The sequence below is a fragment of the Mastigoproctus giganteus genome, chromosome 9, assembly GCF_048544385.1.
Source record: "Mastigoproctus giganteus isolate SK-2022 chromosome 9, ASM4854438v1, whole genome shotgun sequence".
Taxonomy (NCBI): Eukaryota; Metazoa; Arthropoda; class Arachnida; order Uropygi; family Thelyphonidae; genus Mastigoproctus; species Mastigoproctus giganteus.
In genome coordinates this window covers 198,521,121-198,546,090 of record NC_143583.1, presented here as the reverse complement: position 1 = coordinate 198,546,090, position 24,970 = coordinate 198,521,121, and the positions used below count along the sequence as shown (strand labels likewise).

Below are 24,970 nucleotides of genomic sequence, written 5' to 3'. Positions count from 1 at the left end.
ATTGCAGTGGCTGGAGACTAGGCATCTGCGCGGTGATCTGATTGAGGTGTATAAAGTCTTGAATGGGTTGAGCACGCTGAATTCTAATGGGATCCTTCCACTTGTTCAGATTACGAACCTAAGGGGGGCATAAATTCAAATTAAGAAAGGACAGATGTAGAATAGATGTGCGGAAATTTGCCTTTAGCCAGTGGGTGGTTAATTGCTGGAACAAACTTCTATCTTTCGTTGTGGAAGTTGATAGGTTGAATAAATTTAAGGAGGAACTGGACAGGCATTTGGAGGGAATGGTGTGATTTTTTTTTTTTTTTTGGCTGATGCTGCATAAGCTCATATACTTGCTTTCTTGCATCACATGCCACTACTACTACTACGACTACTAGAAGATTGGTGAGAGGAACAAAGGGGTGTGCTTACAAAAAAAGGCTTAAGTTCTGCAAGTTGCAGCATCTGGAGAGTAGGTACCTGCGAGGTGTATAAGGCCTTGAATGGTTTGAGCAGGCTCAATGCTGATGGGATTCTTCCTCTTACTCAAATTACAAACCTGAGGGTACATAGATTCAAATTAAGGAAAGACTGTTGTAGAATAGATGTGCGGAAGTTTGCCTTTAGCCAGTGGGTTGCTGGAACAGACTTCCATCTGTTGTTGTGGTAGTTGATAACTTAAATAAATTTAAGGCTGAACAAGATAATTTGGAGTGACCAGATGGGTGAAATGGGAAAGTTTTTTTTTTAGGCTGATGTTGTATATGCTTGCTTTCTTGCATCATATGCCTCAATTAATGCTAATGCTAATATGGTAGAGGTTTGAGCAAGACTCTTCAAGAGTGTTAGCTACATCTTGAGGTAGCAAAACATCATTCCCATTTGTATTCAGAATGTAAAATGTGAAAGAGGATATTTATTATACATTTTGCCGATTTTTTTCTAGATGGTTTGTGCTTCAGTGGACCCCGTAATCATTGAAGTGAAATGTTTTCATGACTCTCTTTTGCTTGCTTGCTGAAAGCATCTGGCATTTGCTCTGGCTTTCATAAACTACACTAGATTTGCAGTGGTAAGGTTCTTGTGCAAGCTATTCCAAGCTTTATTTTTCTCTTGTTTGGCTTGGTTGCATTTGTTGTTCCACTAGGATTTTGGCCATGTTCGATGACTTGTGAACGTCCTTGGTATTATGGTTTTGGTGGCCTGTAATATTTGAATTGTTATATAAGCCACAGCAATATTAATTGATACCTTTGAAACAACTGTTTTATCTAGGATTGTTAGCTGCCTGTATTTTTTTCAATCAGCTTTTGGAAAGTTCCATTTGATCATCTGATTATGACAGGGTGGTAAATTTGCCTCTATATATCCAACTACTGGGTAGTAATCACTACCCAGAAGCTATCACAAACAGACCAGTTGAACATTTGAAAAGAGCCAGTGAGCATATGGAGAGGTCAACTGCTCAGCTTGACCCAGAAGGCAGGTGAAAATAAGTGGATAATCCAATATTCAATAGTGTCAGATCTTGATTTATCAAGAAACTTTTCTAAAATTTGTCCCCATTTATTGTGCATCTTATCACCCCATAAAAGATATGTATTAAAATCCCCCCATAATAGAGGGGGAGGAGGGAGTTGAAATGCAAGACTTTCAAGGTCACTGTAAGAGATGTCTTGGAAGGATACAACAGTAAGAGCAAAATTGAAAGATATTTGAGTAACTACAGTTTCTAGATTTGTTTGTAGCATTAATGGTCTGGAAGGAACATTGGAGCTGATTATAACTGCAATGCCTCCAAGAGCCAAATTGCTTATACAAGAGACTTGATCTTTTCTGTAAATGACATGATGTTTAAGTGAGGTAGTAACTGAAGCTATTAAGTTAGTTTCCAGAAGGCAAAAGGCAACTGGGTTATACTTGAGAAGAAGATCCCAAATGTCATCAAGGGTGTTGCAATATCGCCTACAATTCTGTTGAAGGAAAATGTGCATTATTTAGGTTTAGTTGTTGTTTGGGTTTTAATGGCACATGTTCAAGTTTTATTTCCTGTTATGCTGTTTACTAATTTGGCATATTAGATATGGTTGGTAAGGTTTATTAAACTGAGGTATGAAAAGAGTTCACTAAATTTTGATTTTTCTCCCATAATGAGTTCAAGGCTTAATGGCTCATTTGCATGCAATCTGAAAGCTGATTGGCGGGCAATTTGGTAACGTGGATATTCTATGATGACGTGTTTCACTTTTAGCGTGGTCAGACACTGAGGGCTTGGGGAGGATCATCTTTTATTAGGATGTAAGAGTGTGTTAAATGTGTGTGGCCAAAGGGAAGCCGGGCAAGGATAACTTCTTCGTGTCTGTTTGAACGAAAACTTGATTTCCAGGATTTCTGCTGCTGTTTGATTTGGTATAATTTATTGTTTGTTTGTGATTTCCAGGTCTATGTCCATATATTTTCAGAGGCTGTTTGATTGACAGGTTTAAAGTTGAGCGGAATTTTATGCAAGTGAGAATTTTCATTTGACAGATGTTTTGCAGCATGATCCACAAGTTCATTGCCCAGTATTCCAGAATGTCCAGGAATACAAGCGAATCTGACTCTGGTTTTTTTGTCCTATGTGATAGGTAGGAAAGAATTTTTCTTAGATATGGATGATTTTCTAGTTGTAAAGCATATATTGCACTTAATGAGTCTGTGAAAATTATACCTTTTACAATAGAAGTTTTGGCAATGTAATCTAGGGTGAGACTTATTGCAAACAATTCAGCACTATAGAGACTGAAATTATGCTGTATGGCAAGACAACTGCAGCACCAATGTGTGCATCCATCAGTGTATAGATGAGAATAGTCAGAGAATTGCGTTACACAAGAGGAATGTAACTGTTTTATATGTTGATTTGGGATATTGTTCTATTTCCATTTTATGAGGTCCATGTCACTCAACTGAACTGATTTCCCACGGTGGAAGGGATGTGGGAGTATCTTGGTAGATTTTATTCATACTTAAGTTCAATTGTGAGAGTATTTCTTTTAGTTGGATACCCGCAGGTTTGCGTATGTTAAGTTTGTTCGCACATAATGTTTCCCATTTTGGATTATACAGATATTGCCATGTTGAATGTCTGGGAAGGCTTTGAACTTTCCCAGCATAGTTCAGAAGAAGGACTTGTCTACGAAGACTGAGTGAGGAGTTCAGGGATCTCTGTGTATAAACTATACACAGGTGAGGTATGAAATGCTCTGGAAACAACACGTAATGTACTGCGATAAATTGGATCTAACCAATTCAGCACACTTTTCCTAGCCGAGGATTAAATGGGAGAACTGTAATTTAATCTAGATCTTATCATTGCATGATAAACGTGCAAAAGTGAATAACGATCAGCTCCCAATGTCATGGCTGATATTGCTTGGAGAATGTTTAATTTCTTTAAGCGCACGCTTAAAGAAATTAAACGTAGATATTTTATATGTTCTAGGAAATTTAATTTGTGATCCATGATTAGTCCTAGAAGTCGGATACTACGTTTGAGTGGGATTTGTTGATTGCTTATTCTTAGTTCTGAATCAGGATGCATCTTTCATTTTCTGTTGTATTGCCACTGTCTTTTGTACTGAGATTCAATATCCATTATAGATGGACCAGGACTCTAATTTGTTAATGGCACATTGAAGCTGTCTCTCGATTGTTTGCATATTCTGAGTGACACGAAATTGTGAGGTCGTCGGCATATAAGTAGGTTTCTACTGTTGCTGGAATAACTTCTGTAATAGGGTTGATTTTGATAGCAGAAAGGGTTGTTGTCTGTTTGTTTGTTTCGGGATTTATTAGGCGCATCGACAACTATGATCATAGTGCGCCAAACAAAAAGGGTTCCACTGAGGCTGAGCCTTGGGGGACCCCCTGTTCTTGATTGTATATTTGAGACAAAATATGATGGCAGTGGACTTGAAAAGTTCTTTTAGTCGTGAAGTTCTGAAGGAACTTTGGTAGATGGCCTTGCAGTCCTAATCTATGCAATTCATTAAGGATACCATATCTCCAATGTAGTATCGAATATCAAGGCATATCAATACACAGTGGTCATTTTGGAGAAAGGCATTGCATATGTTTGATTCGGTTTTTGTCATTATGTCTATTGTTGATCTGTTGTTCCAAAAACTGTATTGGCTAGGACTAAGGGGATTGTGAAAGTCAAGAAACCATGTTAACTGATCATTCACCATTTTTTCTAAAGTTTTACCTAGACAGCTAGTTAGGGCAATAATTATATGAGTTTGAGTGGTCCTTCCTAGGTTCTGGAAAGGCCAGTACAAATGAATGTCTCCAAGAGTCTGGATATGTGTCTTCAAGGTATATCCTATTATACAGCAGAAAGAGCATGCATAATGAATTTTTGGTGAGGTGTTTAATCATTTGATAGTGGATTCCATCTGGACCTGCTGCACTTTGCTTTGATTTGGCTAAGGCTTTATGCAATTCATTTATAGTAAAGAGTTGGTTGTATGAAATCTCATGAGCTGCATAAAATTAATTTTGTATTTTTCGATTTGAGCTTTATACGTTTGAAAGACTGGTCTGTATGATGTTTCTGACAATTCCTCAACTGTTTCTCCTAGTAGATTTGCAATTTTTTCAGTTATGTCATGACCTTTCTAGCTCATGATCGGTTTAGGGACTGTTGAATATTTGCCTGAAATTTGTCTAATTTTATTATAGATAATTCTGGTGTCCATATTTCTATTAATTTGCTTGCAAAAGATATCCAGGACTCTTTCTGAAATTTCCGGCTTATATAACATGCTCTTGGCACTGACTTTCTTATATTTTTATGAGATTTCTTATATATTATGAAATTGATTCCAAACCTTATGAAATGTTTGTAATGTTTATGGTACTGGTTAGCTGTCTTTGGTATTGCAATATTTGCTGCAGAGATTATTTGATTTGTGACATAAGTAACAGCACTATTGATATCAGAATGTCCCTATAGTTTTCTTATCTAAAGAAGCAGCACTTTGGTATTTTTCCCAGTTTGCTTTGCAAAATTTCCATTTTGTACCTCTTATAGATTGCAGTATGTCATTTGCTGGGAGGTAACAAGCAAATGGATAACGATTACTGTTATAGGGATCATTAGAAACAGACCAGTCAAGAAGAGGAAAGAGAGCTGGGGAACAAATGGTGAGATAAAATGCACTTACGATCTCCCTGTTGTGGTTTTTCAAGTCCCTGTTGGTAAAAGAACATGGGTGTGAGTACCTGTGTTTACGAGTGTTAAGTTCCTATTATCTATAAGTTTTTCGATCATCTATCCTCTTTTGTCTATATGAAGTGATCCCCAAATGATATTAGCATTAGTAGAGGCATACGATGCAAGAAAGCAAGTTTATGCAGCATCAGCCAAAAAAAAAAAAAAAAAAAACCTCCCATTTCACCCCTCCATTCATTCCAGACATTTGGAATGAATGGAGGGGTGAAATGGGAGTTCAGCCTTAAATTTATTTAGGCTATTAACTTCCACAACAAAAGATGGAAGTCTGTTCCACCAATCAACTACCCGCTGGCTAAAGGCAAATTTCCGCACATCTATTCTACAACTGTCTTTCCTCAATTTGAATCTGTGTCCCCTCAGGTTCTTAGTCTGAGCAAGAGGAAGAATCCCATCAGCATTCAGCTTGTTCAGCCCATTCAAGGCCTTATACACCTCAATCAGATCACCTCGCAGGTGCTGCAATTTGCAAAAATTAAGCCTTTCTTGGTAAGAGCACCCCTTTGTTTCCCTCACCAATCTTGTTGCCCTTCTTTGTACTCGTTCTAGCAACTCTACACTCTCCCTAAAATGAGGCCTCCAGACCTGTACACAGTATTCACACCTAGAGTACACAGTACTCTAGGTGTGGCCTGACCATTGCCTTGTATAACAGGATAATCACTTCCCTGTCCCTGCTAGCAAAATTCCTATATATGCCCATTAACAGAATGGAGATGGTAATTGTTCAGTTAAGTCCTCAAAGTCTTGCAGTGTATATGTGTGATTAGGTGGAAGGTAGAGTAACAGAATGGAGATGGTAATTGTTCAGTTAAGTCCTCAAAGTCTTGCAGTGTATATGTGTGATTAGGTGGAAGGTAGAGTGAAACCATGGTCAAGGTAATTCTAGTCACAATGCATAACGTGACTGCTTCAAGGGGTGTTTGCAGCCGAATATGCGTGGATGGAATATTAATATTAGAGTCGACCAAAATGGCGACTCCTCCATGAGCTGTTGTGGTTTTATGATCTTGCCTATATATATTGTAGTGCTTGATTGAAATACTTATGTATTTCAATGTGTGGAGTTAGGTTTGTTTCTTGTAGACAGACACTTGCAGGAGTATAGACAGAAATAAGATCTTTGATATCATTTAGGTTACTTTGAATGCCACGACAATTCCACTGAAGAAGTGTACGCATTATTTGGATTTAGTAACTAATTCAGATGACTTACAATGGGCTGACTGTTTGAACTGATCTGTTTTGATTTTTTCTTTTCTAGGGAAGCTTGGTGGGCCACCACTGTCCATGTCATCAGTTGCATAAAGTTCTAAGACTTGTTCATCTTCTTGCCCAGTTTTCATTGATTTCCATAGTGTCAGTATCTTTCTGTTTTTGTCTACAGATTTGGTTGGATTTATACTATTGTTGGATCTTCAGCATCTGGTGAGATTATAATGGGTGTATTAATTGCCGGTCAACTTTTGTCTTTGTTTCTAAAAAGAGATTATGTGCCCAGTCTGCTATTGAGATGTTAGGTGGGAATGAAATGTCAGTCTGTGTTGCAGTTACTTTTGTTTTCTGCACTGTAATTGCTGCTGCATATGATCTCGCTGCTAGAAGTAGTGGTATCTGCTTTTTGGCTGCTTGGTATGTGACCTTATGTTCAGTTTTATATTTCTTAACTTGCATCTCTATTTTTCCATATATTACAGTTTCTGGAATAGGCAGGGTGGTCCCCTTTGCAGTTGGGCAGTGAGGAGACTGTATTGCATTCTTTGGGCCACAAATGGCACAAATAACTTGTCTTCTGCATACTGTTTGGGAATGGCCATACTTCTGACACTTGAAGCATCTTATTGGGGATGTATGGCTTTACCTGGCAATTCAGGTATCCTGCTTTGACTGATGTTGGTAGAGTAAGAGTACTGAAAGTAAGTATGATAGTGCAGGTTGGTAAAGTTTCCATCCTTTTTAATAAACATACATGCCATTCTGGTTTTGTAAAACTTCTTCAGAGCTATTTAGGAGATCCCATTCTACGATAACTCCTTTTGATGTATTTAAAGCAGCACGTGGAGTACCTTTGATAGAAATCCTGACAAAAGTTGTGGTTTTAAGAAGACGCTCAGAATGTCAATGATTTGTCATTTCTATAAGTAGGTCATCTGATTTCAAGCGGCGAACCATACTCATTTTCGGTGGACCAGCTACATGTTCTAGACACCTTTGTATTACAAAGGGAGAAAGTTTATTAACTGGCTGGTCTGATAAGGAATGGAAAAAGATAAAGAGTGGAGAGATGGTCTGAGTCACATCTTTCTTTTGTCTCTTGGCAGTAGATGGGTTAGGATCATCTTGCTGCCAATAGTGTTCAGTTTGATCCACAGATACAGGTAAAACCTAGTTTGTAGAGTCCATTGTTGCTCCTTTTAGCCCTGAAAGGATTATTTTTTCTTTCAGGTTCCCAGTCCCGCCACGGGGAGGCAGGAGCAGTGCCACCTAGTGACCAAATGCCCGGAGAGGTTAGTTTGTTAGTGAAAAAATTAATTAATACACTAAGAAAAGAAAGGTTATTTTCCTTCCTGGGTTCTTACTCATAATCTGTTAAGTACAGAACCACTTACAAAGAACTGAGGATAAGAAAGGCACTGGAAAAAAAACGGAACGAGATCACTTAGAAAATCACTTGGACACTATCACTTGGGCTTTAGGTTTAGTGAAGCCCTCAGTTTGTGATTGAGGGGTTGATGGTTTATGGTGATCAGATTTTCTTTTTGGGAAGTAGAGTCTTCCTGTGTCAATCTCTTCCTCTGAGAAGAGATTGAGAACTGATTCTTCTTGGTGGAGGGGGGGGGTGTTTCATATATTATTATGACTAGATATGTGGCTAAACATGTCATGACAGGTGCAACTTGCTACAATGTCACGATTTCAAGATATAAAGTCAGTCCACAAACTTTTTGATCATACCAGGATCATGCCAAAATCCAGGATCATCACAAAATCCTTTGTGATTACCTCATAGTAATACTCAGTCTGCTCAGGTTGGTCAGAAATTACTACCTTAATTGAGATATGATTAAGTTATTTTACAGTAAGGCTTTAAGTCTCAAGAGATTCTATTAATAGGAGAATCAGCAAAATTTCATAAATATGAAAGAACCTTGCCTCCACGAGGTAAGTTTCATAGATATTTATGAGGCATACATATTATGAAGGCAATGCATGCTGGAAATTATTTGATATAGACATAGGTGCTGCTTGTGAAACACTTACTGCTAAGCTTCTTGTGCCACTTCCAGAATTCTTCTCAATTCAGTTAACAACCCATTCTTTTAACTAAAGTGGCTCTACACACACACACACACACACACACACACACACACACACACACACACACACACACACACACACACACACACACACACACACACACACACACACACACAGTGTTCACAGGCATGAATAAGGCTTTAACCATGAATAACCATTTTCTCTAAGACTATGACCAATGGCCTCAGACTCAACACTACCATTCTGGAAATTCTACCTGGTAAAGAAGCCAGGCATTCATGTGTTACCATTTGCATGAACATACATTAAATGCAAATAAAAGTCAGTTGAATAGTACCGTTGATAATATCACCATCAGAATAGCAAAATAGTTGTAATTCAACAAGGAAGCATTTCAAACCACCTATGTTGACATGGAATTTTTTTTTATTCATTAAATCTGCCCTCCCCCCTCAGCTCCTGATTTATGGAAGTGTCTCTTAGATTTTAGAGAAATCAGTAAAGCCCTGCTTATATTATTATCAAAAATGGGAGAAAAAAATTAATTTTGGGTGAACTCCAACCTATATGTGCCTGATGGCCTTGGTCAAGGCAAGACTAACCTGGCATAATTTGATGAAACTTCAAATGCATTTATCTTATTGTCAGAGGTGAAACAATTTTTCCAAGTCAGGACATGCAGAATTGTATATTGTGCTTAGTAAATGCTCATTCACTGAGCATGTACCAATACACAATTGTTGCAAATGATATTCATAATTTTGATATCATATACTTGGATTTTAGGAAAGCTTTTGATACTGTTGCACATGGAAGACTACTGTACAAGTTCGAGCAGTATGGCATTAAGGGCAAGTTGTTGCTATGGATAAAGGGATGGTTGAATGGGAGAAGACAGAAAGTGGTAATCAATGAACACTGCTCTTCGTGGACTAATGTTATTAGTGGCATCCCTCAGGGGTCCATGTTGGGCCCATTGTTGTTTTCTGTATTTATCAATGATATTGATGAAGGTATATCAGGCTTAATATCCAAGTTTGCAGATGAAAAGAAGGTGGGTAGGGCTGTTAATGACAGGAAGGACGGTACACTACTGCAACAGGATCTAGAAAAGTTGAGCAGATGGGCTGAGAGGTGGCAACGGAAGTTTAACATTGACAAATGCAAAGTACTGCATGTAGGTAGCAGTAACCCCAGAGTAACATACCAACTGTGCGGTACTACACTCACAGTAGCAGAGAATGAAAGAGACCTATATGAAGTTTTCTGAGCAGTGCACGTAGTCTGCAAGAGTAGCTCATAAGGTCTTGTCAATGATATATAGGAATTTTGCTAGCAGGGATAAGGTGATTATCCCTTTGTATAAGGCAATTGTCAGGCCACACCTTCAGTACTGCATACAGGTCTGGAGGTCTCATTTGAAGAAAGATATATAGCTGCTATAACGAGTTTACTACCAGTTTATAACAGAGAAGGGCAACAAGATTAGTGAGTGAAAGAAACGGTTACTGTTACCAAGAAAGGCTTAAGTTCTGCAAATTGCAGCACCTGGAGACTAGGCACCTGTGAGGTGACCTGATTGGGGTGTATAAGGCCTTGAGGGGTTTTATCAAGCTCAATGCTGATGGGGGATTCTTCCTCTTGCCCAGATTAATTGCCTGAGGGGACAAATTCAAATTGAGGAAAGACAGTTGTAGAATAGATGTGCAGAAATCTGCCTTTAGCCAGTGGGCGGTTGATTGCTGGAGCAAATTTCCATCTGCCGCTGTGGAAGTTGACAGCTTAAATAAAATTCAAGGCCGAACTAGACAAACTTTTGGAGTGAATGGATGGGTGAAATGGGAAGGGTTTTTTTATTTATTTTTTTAATGCTGTATAAGCTTGCATCGTATGACTCTGCTAATGCTAATATACTTTCAACAGTAAAATTTTAAATGATCTGCAAAAATCAAAATGATAAAAGTAGGAAAACAATAAAATAACTCACCATGTAGTAGTAGTTCTACAAATTCACCACTTCCAAGATTGAAGTAAGGAACAGTAAACTTCCACACTTTGTATGATTTAAAATAAGTAATAAGAAAAGTGATTACGAGAATCTGTAATAAAACAAAATAAAAAATCTTATCATTATTATCATTTTAAGGCACAGTGTTTCTGAACTAATGTCAAACTATGTAAAAAGTGAAATTAGATATAAAGCTGTTTGTCTACCTATTCAGGGTGTTCCTAATTACCTTTCATAACTTCAAACCATATAAAAAAGTGAATGTAATTAGACCCAAAGTTGCAAGTCTACTAGAGGCGAAAAAAATGTCTCACCCACTGCAAATAGAATCCCTGCAAAATTTATCTCATCTAACTAAATAATAAAAATAATAATAATAAAAAAAAAAAAAAAATACAGATAAAATGTCTCCAACTTTTGCATTTTATCTTTCACATAATTATCTAATACCTCTTTATATTTGCATGGACTCTCTAACTGTAATGTAATGTAATTTTATAATGTAACATAAAATTTCCTAGCATAATGGATGCATACCATTATGGTAACCCATTTATCAGTAACAGGAGTACCCGCTGCATGAAACATGAAGTGCGAACATCAACTGTTTGATTCCAGATGATTTTTTTTTTTTTTTTTTGTAGTTGTTGGCGCATCGGCTTCTGTGGCCACAGTGCACCTCCCAAGGTTTTTGCAGTACTTTGATCCAAGCCCGAGGCGGGATTCGAACCCGCGACCTTTGGGTTGCCAGGCAGGCACTTTACCCACCCGGCTAGCCCAGTCGGCTTTCCAGATGATGCTTCAATGTTACACCAGAGAGTGTTACCAGTTGGAGGAAAGAATATGGGAATAAAGTCAGCTTTCTATCAATAACTGAAATCAACAGATGTCAATCAACACGTGTACATAATTAAGTTTAACTTAATTCATAAATTTTTCCTAATTATGCAATAATTAACAGAGATTTCTAGAATTTTCAGTGGAGAAATCAAATAAAAAAATAAAAATAAAAAAAACAGCTATCGGGAGTTTCAGCTATGTGGATGGAGAAGATGAAGAGCACAAATTGCTGACATATTGTCTTATGGTCTAATCCAGTGGGGCACAAACGTAATTCGCTCGCAACCCCCTTTGTTAAATACAAAGTTGACGCGACCCCTCAGTATAAAATCTTGGCATCCCCTCCGAGGGAGGACGACAAGATTTTTAGACAAAAAAAAAAAAAAAAATGGCATTTTATAAATTATGTAGAAGAAAATTTTATTTGAGTACAGTCAGTCCTCGTATAACATGTGTTTACACTACACGAATTCGATCATACACGATTTACAAATAGGAGAACAATATCATATAACACAAACCGAATTCGCTTATGCACGATTCGCATTTGTGTTTACAAGAAATGGCAGTAAAACACAGAATCACCCCAACCGAACGGAACATGATAGGAATGAAGAGAAGATTCTAAAAATGTATTTATGTTTTTTATATCAGTGAATGGGGAACACATTTCACCATAATAACGTAAAAACCCACACAATTCTAGCTATCGGTATTATCGCAAATGCAATTAGATTGAGTTTACTACCAGTTTATAACAGATTCCACTAGCAGAAATGCAACTGGAAATTGTTTTTATTGTTTTATGGTAGCAACCCCTAGAAATGTGCTTTAGTAAAATGTGAGGTGTTAATAGTGTATCTCTGCTTTTACAGTGTTGTTTATTCATTTGCTACATGCGTGCAGCTTTGTTTATATGTATCAAGCGTGCCTCCTTGTTTTGTAATTGTACTTTATTCCCTAAAAATGAAGTGTACTGGTGAAGACACTGCAGATTCAGAGAGAAAAAGAAAAGCAATATCGATAAACAGAGGCAGACTGGGTCAAAAATCCTTACCCAGGAAAATTTATAGGGCCTCATACTATGGTTTATGGCCACAATCACACCAGCCTCCGGCCCACCGGGGTTTCCCCGGTAAGGCTTATGACCAGTCCGCCTCTGTCGATAGAGAAAAAAATATGAAATTGTGAAACGCTTTGAGCGAAATGAAAGACCATGTGATATTGCATGTGCTACAGACCCAAATGAGGCAACACTGAGAATTACAAAGAATGCAGAGAAAATAAAAACAACTTTTATAGCAGGAACAACTCAAAAAGTGTAATTATAATCCATTAGATTAAGACACAAAGAATTGGAAGAGATGGAATGGCTGTCATCTGTTTGGATAGAAAATCAAACAAAAAACAAGTTTGCTTACGATAGAAGCAAAAGCATTAGCAATATTTTATTACGTAATAGTCGTAATAAAATACTCATGTATTTTATTATGATTATTTATTGTGTTTGGTAATGTTTTAGTTACAAATGTGTGTTCAATCTTGGGTGGTCGGCACCTAACCCTATTTTTTCCATAGGGCCTGTTGTTTATATTGCACGATTTTGCATTGCATGAGGGTTTCTAGGAACACAACTATCGTGCTATACAAGGAATGACTGTACTGAGAGAGGAATAAAAAAGTTGTTTCCTTTTTAATTTACACATTAATATAATTTTTTAATAATTTAAATGAATACAACAAATCAAATTTTTATTCTTCAATTAAGATTACAAAACAATAAAAAATGAACAATTATAAAACAAAACAATTAATGAGAAGGATGAGCTTGACTAACTGATAATATATGAAACTGCTAATCTCATGTCATCTTCTAGATCAAGTCAGATACGCTGTTTTGTTTTTTAGCTGTTAATTTTATGACATAAATGTGTAGATCTGAAAGGCTTGTCCTCGGGTCTACAAATCTTTGTATTGCCATTTTCGATATTCTGGATACTCATCTCAAAGGGAAAGACAAAGTTTTTCACAAGCTGTAGTCTTGAAACAAGCACGTAATGCTTCGTCAGACAACAGGTCAATAAGATCTTTCTTTTCCTGAATGGTAATTTTGGGACATGAAGAAATATCAAAATCAAAGGGATCACGGATCCAATACAACTTTTTATCTGGAAATACATTAAATCATTTGGAAAAATTCTTAATTAGGTGAGAGGCAATGATATCTCAAATTGTAAAATGTCAATATTATTGCTATTAACAAAATCAGAAAGACATGGGAACATTTCATTATTATTACTATTCATTATTAATATCCGATTATTAATATACAGTATTTGTTCCCTGTCCTTGAAGACTTAAATTTAAACCATTAAGTTTTTCAAATATATCAACAAGGTAGGTAAGTTTTGCAAGCCATTTTTGATTTATAAACAATTGAGCAAGGTTCTGATCTGTTTCTGATAAAAACAATAAAACTTCATGTTTGAGGCCAAAAAGAAGTTGGATCATTTTACCACTGGACAACCACCTCATTTTCGTATATAAAAGAAGTGTTTCATAAGCGGATCCCATTTCATTACAAAGTATAGTGAAAAGTCTGCTGTTTAAGCTTTTACTTTCAACAAAGTTGATCACACTTATTGCATCTTTCAAAACTTCGTGCAAATCAGTTTGCATTTCCTTCGCTACTAATGCTTCCCTATGTATAATGCAATGATTAAAAACTGTATTTGGAGCAATTTCCTTTACTTTGCCTTTTAAACCTTTATTTAATGCAGCCATCAGTACATATCGCAACACAGTTGTTCCACGCTAGATTATTTGTTTGAAAGAAAATATTTATAACATTAAAAATCTTCTTGACCATCGTTCTTCCTTCCAAAGCTTTGCAAAATAGAAAATTCTCTAAAATATCCCTCTTGTAACAGTATCTGACATATACAATAAGTTGGGCAAGGTTTGAAATATCTGCGGATTCATCTAACTGTATTGCAAAAATTGGTCCTTCAATCGATTTAATAAATTGAATTTTATGTTGTTCGCAATAACTGCAATACGTCACGAGACTGTCTCAGGACAGAGGAATGGTACGATTTTTTAAATTGCACTTTTCTCCATGCATAACTGAAATAATTTTTATTGCAGCAAGAATGTACCAAATTCAAAGCAGAATAAAGCTTGCATGCTATATACAGGCATACCTCGGTTAACGTTACCTCTGATAACGAAGCTTCGATATAACGAAGTCCACAATTTCAAGCCCCATTTAACATAAAAAATATTCCAGTTTAATCACCTGAAATCTAAACAAACTAAAGAAATTACCGAAACCTTTGGGGCTTCTCGTGGTTGGTTCGAGAAATTTAAAAAACGGGCCAGGATTCATAGTGTAAAATTAACAGGAGAAGTTTCCAGAAAAACTAAAGGAAATAATTGAACGTGAAAAATTTCCACCAAATTTGGTGTTCAATGTTAACGAAAGCGGTTTGTTCTGGAAACGGCTACCAACAAAAAGCTTTATTTCTGTTGAAGAAAAATCAGCTGCTGGGTTCAAAGCAGCCAAAGACCGTTTAACGTTACTCTTTGGATCAAATGCCTCTGGCGATTATAAATTAAAATTGTTATTAGTTTACCATTCAGAAAATCCGAGGGCGTTAAAAGGTAACATAAAAATGAATTTACCTGTAATATGGAAAGCAAATAGAAAAGCGTGGGTTACCAAGGAGTTATTTACTGATTGGTTTGTTAACCACTTTTGTCCTGAAGTAAAACGGTATTGTCAAAAAAACAACTTTGAAGAAAAAGCTCTTTTGTTGTTAGACAATGCTCCGGGACATCCTACTGATCTTAACACGTTGGACACATGCATTCCTGTCAAAGTTGTGTTTCTTCCAGCAAACACAACTTCCCTGATTCAACCATTGGATCAGGGAGTAATAGCATCATTTAAAGCTTATTATCTGCGTCGAACATTAAGCAGTTTAACTGAACTAGAGGATAAAGAGGAAATGACAGTTAAAACTTTTTGGAAAAACTACACCATTAAAAACGCAATTGAAAACATTGATAGTTCTTGGAAAGAAGTCACTAAGAAATGCTTACATGGAGTTTGGCGCAAAATATGGCCAGAAGTTGTACTAGAAGAAGAAAATAACATCCAAGAAATTAGAAATGAAGTTATCCAGATGGCTCAATCAATAGGTTTCGAAAATGTCGATGAAGAGGATGTTAGAAATTTATTGAATGCAGAAGATGATGGTTTTTCAGTGGAAGATTTAGAAAACCTTGTTAGCAACGAAGACAAAGATAATGAAGACGAAGTTAAAGAAGTTCCTTCTGAAAAAGTGTTAACAACCAAAGATTTAAAAAGGTGCTTAAATGACATTGAAAACGTTTTAAATTTTTTTAGTGAAAATGATCCTGATTTAGGAAGAAGTTTTATTGTTAAGCGATCAGTGTTAAATGCAATAACTCTGTATAGGCAATTGTTAAATGAAAGAGAAAAAAAGCATAAGCAATCAACTTTAGACTCATATTTTAAAATGTGATTTCACTTTGTATGTAAGTTGACTGTTTATTTAATAAAACTTTTCTTTTTTTCGAAAAAAAAGCTTTTCCTTTTCTTTACATAGGAACGTATCCCTATTCTGGCCATAGTATTTTTACCTCTGAAAACGAAGTTTCGCTTAACGAAGTAATTTCGTGGAACGCATCCTATTCGTTATTCGAGGTATGCCTGTATATACACACACACCCAGAGACTGAGTTCCCTGAACCAATATATACACACATTTGCTATGTATATTTACTGCTACTTAACATTCGCACCTCTGGCCTTTAGGCAATACAGTACAGTCATTTTGAGAACTTGTGCTGTAGGAAGCAGAAATTAAGAGCTAAAGTTTTACCGTAAGGGATTAATTGAGTAGTACTTCTCAGTACTACTCAACATTTGAGTAGTACTGAGAAGTCGCACTAGTCAGCGGTTTTTTGTGTATCCATATGCAGCGAGCAAATTAAGGCATATTCCCGATGCGGTAGGCAGTTGGGTTCATTCATATCTCAGATTTAGTTCAAGTAGCAAGATCTCTATGCCTACAATATTAAAAAAGTAATTTTAACAACAGGTTTTCAGCTTTTATGTACACAAAAAAAATAAATTTATTTAAAATTTTCTGCAACCCCTTTAATTTTTCCCACGACCCCTCTGGGGGTCACACCTCACAGTTTTCATGCCACTGGTCTAATCAACTCCATACTCTGCTCGGGGCTAAATATAAATATAAGAATTTTTTTAAGATTACAATTTTAACACAGTTTAGCTATTTTTTTATGAAAAGAAAAACCCATGTTACCACAAAAAAGAGAAAGAAATGCTTTGTTATGAACTCTGTTATGATGGTGAGGAAGGGGGGGTCAAATTGAGTCAAAAAGATGGATTTCCATGATAAACCCAGAGAATTGGCAGCTATATGCCCATTGATTCCTGTTGTGCACTGTTCATATTACAGAAGAATATGGAAACGTGAAGCAGGTAGTAGATTAAGTATGACCAGTATAAATGGGATGTTTGTGGGGACTTCAACACCGGGTTCCTTTTTTTGGTTGCAAGGCAGTTTCAGTAAGTTTGCTTGCTTTCTTTGCCTCTGGGAGAGAAAGCAAGAGAGCTTAGCAGGACAATAGTTCAGTACCACAAGAGAAGACAGTATCTGCCAAAATTGAAAATATTACTTCTCGCACACATAATATAGTAAATAATCCCTTAGTTTCAAGAAACAGTCTTGCTTTCATCACTCTATGTCAAGCTGAGAGACTGGTCAAACAATATGTTAAAGCACTGGATCCTCAAGGTGACACTTTCAAGCATATGCAGTCCATATTTCCAAAATTTGCCCGATCCAAAAGTGAAAGGTGGCATATTCATTGGTCCACAAGTTAAGTAAATGTTGCTTTTCAAGAACTGGATACAAAAATTCTTGGCAGTTCTTAGTAGTGGATTTCTTGATAAGATTAAGAGTGAAAATTACAAAGAAATAAGCTGTTCTTTTAGTGGCATGGTGCACAGGAAAATAGTGAGAAAATAATAACTTCACTATGGACAGAGTGTAATCCATCCTCAACTTCTTAAAAGATCTACAGATTTTTGTAGAGATGGTATTCACTTGAACAAAGGTAGTGCAAAGATTTTTGCCAGTATCATGAGGATGTCTTAAGGAAATCTCAGGGAAACTGCTAGTTGAGGGGGAGAAAGAATAATACAGATCTGCATTTATCTGATGATATGATTCAAAGTAATGCTTGTGCTCATCTCAAGAATTCTAGTTTGTTGCCACAGCAGACAATGCTGACAAGATTATCCGAGGGTAACAATGTTTCAAACAAGCAGGATGATAAAGATAGGGAAACTATCTTTCAAACGAGTGGAATAATAAAGATAGGGATAGGAGTTATTCAAGGAGGGGAATGCCAGACGTTTATCAAACTCTAACAGGGAGCTAAGTGATTTTGTGATAACTGAAAGCAAAGTGGAGGAGAAATTGTTGAAGTTAAACATAAAAAAAGGCACCTGGGGCAGATGGAATCTATCCAGTTATAATGGAGGCAGCAAGGGAAGTAGGCAAACCATTAGCCATAATTATGAGAGCATCCTTAGAGTCAGGGGAGGTCCCCACGGACTGGAGATATGCAAATGTATCCCCAATTCACAAAGGGTGACACAAATAATTATAGATCTGTTAATTTAACTTCTGTTTCGGGGAAAATAATGAAGTCACTGGTTAAAGAGGTGATACAGGATCACCTAGACAAGACAGCAGAAATAGTTCAGACACAGCATGGGTTTGTTAAGGGGAAGTCTTGTCTGACCAATCTGGTTGGATACTATGATGTGGTCACAAAGGAACTGGATGCTAAAAATAATTTTGATGTCATATACTTGGATTTCAGGAAAGCTTTTGATACTGTTGCACATGAAAGACTGCTGTACAAATTGGAGCGGTATGGCATTAAGGGTAAGTTACTGCAATGGATAAAGGGATGGTTGAGTGGGAGACAGCAGAGAGTGGTAATAAATAGACACTGCTCTATGTGGACTAATATTATTAGGGGAATCCTCTAGGGTTCAGTGCTGGGCCCATTGTTGTTTTAAGTATTTATCAATGATATCGATGAAGGTATATCAGACTTAATGTCCAAGTTTGCAGACGATACAAAGGTTGGCAGGGTTGTTAATGACACTAAAGACAGTATGCTACTGCAACCGGATCTAGAAAATTTAGGCAGATGGGCTGAAAAGTAGAAACTGAAGTTTATCATTGAGTAGCAGTAACCCAAGAGAAACGTATCAACTTGGGTAGCAGTAACCCAGAGAAACGTACCAACACTGTGGTACTACACTCAATGAGGTGGAGAATGAAAAAGACCTAGGGTAATTGTGCAATCAGATATGAGCAGTACAGATGGGCTGCCAGAGCAGGTCATGGAGTTTTGTCAATGATATATAGGAATTTTTCTAGCAGAGACAAGGAGGTGATTATCCCTTTGTATAAGGCAGTGGTCAGACCACACCTTGAGTCCTGTATACAGGTCTAGAGGCCTCATTCTAGGAAGAATGTAGAGTTGCTAGAACAAGTACAGAGAAGGGCAGCAAGATTGGTGATAGGAACAAAGGGGTGCACTTATGAAGAAAGGCTTAAGTTCTGCAAGTTGCAGCATCTGGAGACTAGGCACCTGCAAGGAGATCTGATTGAGGTGTATAAGGCCTTGAATGGTTTGAGCTGGCTCAATGCTGACGGAATACTTCTGCTTGCTCAGACTAAGTACCTGAGGGGATATAGCTTCAAACTGAGGAAAGACAGTTGTAGAATAGATATGTGGAAGTTTGCCTTTAGCCAATGGATAGTTCATTGCTGGAACAGACTTCCATCTGTTGTTGTGGAAGTTGATAGCTTAAATAAATTTAAGGCTGAACTAGACAAACATTTGGAGTGACCGATGGGTGTAACAGGAAGGGAGTTTTTTTTTTTTTTTTTTGGCTGATGCCGTATAAGCTTGCTTTCTTGCATCATATGCCTCAACTAATGCTAATCATGCATAAATAATTTAAAGGGATGTGTCATGGCAGTAAACTATAAAAGAATACTTAGCTTTAACTGTGTCTACAGTAATGTCAGGAGTGTTGTCAATAAAAGGGCTGAATTTGAACTCCTGGTTAGAGTTCAAATGGGATGACAAGTTCCACTATGGTACTTGTATTTTCAGCCCTAATGTATTTAGGAAAGATAGGGAAGATAGCAGGGATAGTGTCATGTTTCTAATCAAAAGCAGCATGAGTGCAAAATGGGCTTTTGCTGAGTTTGAAGTTATTTCTGCCAGCATAGAATCTGTGTAGCGTGAGTTAGTTGGGAACATAGATAGTGAGAGTGGAAGTAATCTACATACCAGAAGATTGTGAAGAGTATGATGAGAAGTTCTACAGGCAGATTGGAATGGGCAATCAAGTACGAATGTCTTATTAAGGGTAACTTCAATCTGCTGCCCTAGATTGATTGGAATAAGTAGGAGGGAAATCCAGCTTGGGGAAAAATTTCTTAAAATAAACTAGACAATTACCATTTTTACTAGCATGTTAGAGAAAACATTAGGGGTGAGAATATTCTTGACCACATCATTACTCACAAATTAGATGACAACACAGCTGAAAATACAGGAATCACTGGCAGGTAGTGATCATGGCAGTCATCAGTTGACAGATGAAGAAAGATGTACAGTAGACTCTTGATTTTTAAGGAGTCCTTATGTGCTGTAATGTAATAACTAGATCGTATGTATAGCTTAGCTTAATTTTCAGCACTCACCTCATAGTAATCCGCTTAGCTGGTGGAGAGTTTTACCACATACATAGTGGTTATAGGATTCTAATAACTTACAGGGATTATGGGTTTAAAACTAAGTTATGGGCTATAAAAATTTTCCTAAGAAAGGAAAGTGCACCTTCCATTCTATGGTTGCCTAATTAAATTAAATTAAATTAAGAAAAACAGAAGCTAATAGCCGCGCACGAGCGACTTTCGAAATTCGTCCTCGGTTAGCTATAGTGGGGGGGGGGAAAGAGAGCGCGCTTGTGTTATATACGGGTTGGGTTCCCGAAATGCATTTCAGTGCATGTAGAAACTTAATACGTGCTAAATTTCAAATGGGGGAGAAATTGGCGGGAATCTTTTTTGTTTAACACGTTGAGTGATGTTTTTTTTTTTTTTTTTTTTTTGATTTGGTAGTTGTTGGCGCATCGGCTTCTGTGGCCATATTGCACCTCCCAAGGTTTTTGCAGTACTTTGATCCAAGCCCGAGGCGGGAATCGAACCCGCGACCTTTGGGTTGCCGGGCAGGTACTTTACCCACTCGGCTAGCCGGTCGGCTTTGAGTGATGTATGGCGCTTAAACCATTCGATGACGAGGGCTTTGTTTTCAAGGATTTTGTATCTGGAATTTAATTTAACTACTGTGATGGCTGAATCTATGAGTGGGTTGTGATTTTGAGATTGGACGTGTTGTGTTAGTTCTGCACTTGCTGAATTAGTTTTGAAGCTATTAAAGTGGTAGTATGCATGCGTGTTGGAAATTTTTGATGTCCCGAATTTTGCTGTTGTACTGCCTATGTAACATGCTTTGCAATCTGATTGGCATCTGATCAAATATATAATGTTGTGATCTTGTGTCTCGTACTCGTGTGTTGTCTTGTATGAACTGAATTTGGAACTTAATTTGTTATAAGATGTGAATATTAATTTGATATCTGTATTTTTAAAAATCTGTTGAAGTCTTCTAGCATATTGTTGATGATATGGGAGCACGATAAGGGGTTTATGTATCTTATTCTTGTTCACGTGGTTATTAATTTTGTTTTGGTTATTAGTGTTATTATGAACTTTGGTGATGGTTTCTTTTATTAGTTGTGAGGGGTAATTTCTGTCGATGAATTTTTTGGTGAGGTATTGCAATTCTATAGATAGGTCTGTTTGTGTGTGGCTATATTTTACAGCATTGTATATCTGGTTGTATAGAACTGCTTTTTTGATGTATAGAGGGTGGTGTAAGTGGTAATGTAAGAATTTACCTGTATGTGTGTTTTTTCTGTATATTTTGGTGCCTAAAGATGTGCTTATTTTGTATACAGTGAGGTTTAGAAAATTAATTTTATTATCGGTTTCTACTTCAAGGGTAAATTTGAGTCTTTTGTGTGTTGTGTTAAAGGTGTTCAGTAAAGTATCAATGGTGGTTCTATTGCCTATTAAGAGGACGTCATCTGCATGCCTCATGTATAGTTTAATTCCTGGGGGAAAGGGTTGGAGAATTTTTTCTTCGATAGATGCGAGGTAGATCTCGGATAAAGGGGCAGAGATACCGAGGCCCATGGGAAGGCCGAAAATTTGTTCGTAGATGTTATTTTGGAATTTAAATTGTTTGGCGTCAAGTAACAGTGATGCGAGTTCTAAAATGTCATTAATGTTTAAGTCGGTACGTTTTGTCAATGTGTCGTCTTTAATTAATAGTTCTTTAAGGGCCAGTACATGGATTCGATGTGCACGTTTGTGTACAGGGAGATGACGTCGAAGGACGTGAGAATATTATTTTCAGATATGGTTATGGAAGTTATACGTTCGGGCGGGCGAGCGTGTGTGTGTGTGTATGTGTGTGTGTGTGTGTGTGTGTGTGTTCGTGTGTGTTCATTGTAAAGAACATGAAGAGGAGATTAACTGCATATTCAGTGTTCTGATGGGGTTATATGAGAGCCTGAAGAATAGGGTGTTGATGTTCTCGAGGGATTAAAAGAGAGGGACCCATTCAAGCACTTAGCTGCCCAGCCCAACATTAGAACCCATGCTCCATAATTGAGATCCTTGGTCCCACAGTAAGCAGTTATAGTTGGTGACATGATTGTCAGAGAAAAGGGAAATATATTGTGGAATAAGGACAGGTGAATTAGGATCAGGATATGTCTCCTAAGAACTAAATTTGATGACACTGTGAGCAGCTAGCACCTTTTAAGGGCACAAGGGGCGATATTGTTATGATACTAATGTGATACTAATGATATTAAGAGAAAAAGATCTGAGGATTTAATTACAAAGTACAAGGCAATCTTGAGAAAAGTTGCAAGTCAGAATTGAAATTGAAACTTCTGCAATTTTTCTCAATATGATCTGTGCTTGTTAACAGGAGAGACTGTTCTTACAGGGATGGGACACACTTAAACAGAAAGGGGTGAAAGAATATTTGCTATGCTATCAAGGAAGTATTAGGATAGTCAGAAAACTGACAGCTGGGAAGGGAAACTAACAGATTAACAGCAGCCACAAGCAGAGGAGTCTTCCTTGCATTGCTTCTATTGGAACATACAAAAGCCTGGACAGCAAAGTATCAGAAATTTCAAAGTCTGCTGGGTATCCTCATGAAATAAGAAAATACATGAGCTGTATTATGGTTACTAAGAGCAAAACCAGGTGCATGTATATTTGGCATGTACATTAATGCAAAAATAAATTTAAAGTAGTGATCAAGTCATCAAATTCAGACATTGTGGAATTATCGGAGACATGGTGTCACTCATATATAAGGGAAGTAGAATTTGAACAAGGGAAGTACAATGGTACAGAAAAAAACAGACAGGTCAAGAGTTAAGAAGCACATAAAATGCAAGGCAGCACCTCCAGTTGAAATTAATTGCCAGTGCAATGTTGAGCCAATCTGGTGAGACATAAGCACTCTAAAAAAAAAATGACTTGGACAGTTTTTAAATTCTATGCAGTGGAACCAACTAGCGATGTTATTAACAGCATATTCTAAATGGGAAGCATTCAAAGAAGTAATTGTAGAAGTTACTATGCTTTTAATAACACCTAAGAGATAGTATTGGCAGGGTTGTTAATGACACTAATGACAGTACACTGCTGTAACAGGATCTAGAAAAGTTGAGCAGATGGGCTGAGAGGTGGCAAATGAAGTTTAACACTGACAAATGTAAAGTACTACATATGGGAAGCAGTAACCCTAGAGTAACGTATCAACTCTGTGGTACTACACTGACAGTGGTAGAGAATGAAAAGATCTAGGGGTAATTGTGTAGGCAGATATGAAGTTTTCTGAGCAGTGCAGACAGTCTGCAAGAGTTTGTTTGTTTGTTTGTTTGTTTGTTAGTTAGTTAGTTTGGTTTTTAGGAGCATTAGCAACTAAGGCCATAATGCTCCGGGATATGCGGTGGTCATTCCCTGACCTTTCCGCATCCTCCGTATTTGGTGGTGACGGGCTTGAACCCCGGTCTACTCAAGAAGCGTGTGCTACGCACTGCTGCTCCTTCCCACCTGGCTACGGAGGCGCGTTTGTTTGTTATTTAGTTTTTAGGAGCATTAGCAACTAAGGCCATATTGCTCCGGGATATGCGGTGGTCATTCCCTGATCTTCCCACATCCTCCATATTTGGTGGTGACGGGCTCGAACCCCGGTCTAATCAAGAAGCATCTGCAAGAGTAGCTCATGGTGTCTTGTCAATGATATACAGGAATTTTTCTAACAGGGATAAGGAGGTGATTATCCCCTTGTATAAGGCAATGGTCAGGCCACACCTTGAGTACTGTATACAGGTGTGGAGGCCTCATTTTAAGAAGGATGTAGAGCTGTTGGAATGAGTACAGAGAAGGGTAACAAGATTAGTGAATGGAAGAAAGGGTTGCTCTTACGAAGAAAGGCTTAAATTTTGCAAATTATAGTGTCTGGAGACTAGGAACCTGCGAGGTGATCTGATTGAGGTGTGAATGGTTTGAGCATGCTCAATGCTGATGGGATTCTTCCTCTTGCTCAGAATAATCACCTGAGAGGGCATAAATTCAAACTGAGGGAAGACAGTTGTAGGATAGATGTTCAGAAGTTTGCCTTTAGCCAGCAGGTAGTTGATTGATGGAACAGACTTCCATCTTTTGTTGTGGAAGTTGATAGCCTAAATAAATTTAAAGCTGAGCTAGACAGGTATTTGAACGAACAGAGGGATGAAATCGAAGCTTTTTTTTTTTTTTTTTGGCTGATGCTGCATAAGCTTTCTTTCTTGCAATGTATGCCTCCACTGATGCTAATGCTGCCTAAGCTTGCTTTTTTGCATTGTATGCCTCTGCCAATGTATATATGTGTGTATATAAAACTGCAAAAATAGTATGTTTCAGAGTAAAAATAAAGAATGAAGAAAGAAAGAGATGACTATGACTGTGTGTATATATATAGCACTGCTTAACATATATTTTATAAGAAATATTTATAAGAAGTTCTTATATTTTATAAGAACATTTTATAAAATCTATAATTGTTTGAGTGTTCAACCCTATGCATCAGCCTGACATTTGCACCCCACCCCACTCTACCCCCATTTCCCATTAATTTCTCATTGGATATGAAGTCTTAATTTATGCATCATTTTCAAATTCACATACTATGGCTCAAGAAATGAGTGTATTACATTAGCCCTATTTTAATTTATACAGCTTTCCTTTTTTGTATTTAGAATATCTGACATGAATCATTTTCCTTGCAAT

General features: G+C 37.3%; 1 protein-coding gene across 4 annotated transcripts in view; it reads right to left on the bottom strand.

Annotated features, from left to right (window-relative positions):
- Window positions 1–24,970, bottom strand: part of LOC150081011 (ethanolaminephosphotransferase 1-like) — a 212,708-nt gene that overhangs the window by 66,706 nt on the left and 121,032 nt on the right. For all 4 annotated transcript variants that reach the window (XM_090381040.1, XM_090381042.1, XM_090381041.1 and 1 more), the window contains one exon: window positions 10,530–10,641. In XM_090381040.1, coding sequence (XP_090237166.1) covers window positions 10,530–10,641 — 112 coding nt within the window. The remainder of the gene's footprint in view (window positions 1–10,529; window positions 10,642–24,970) is intronic.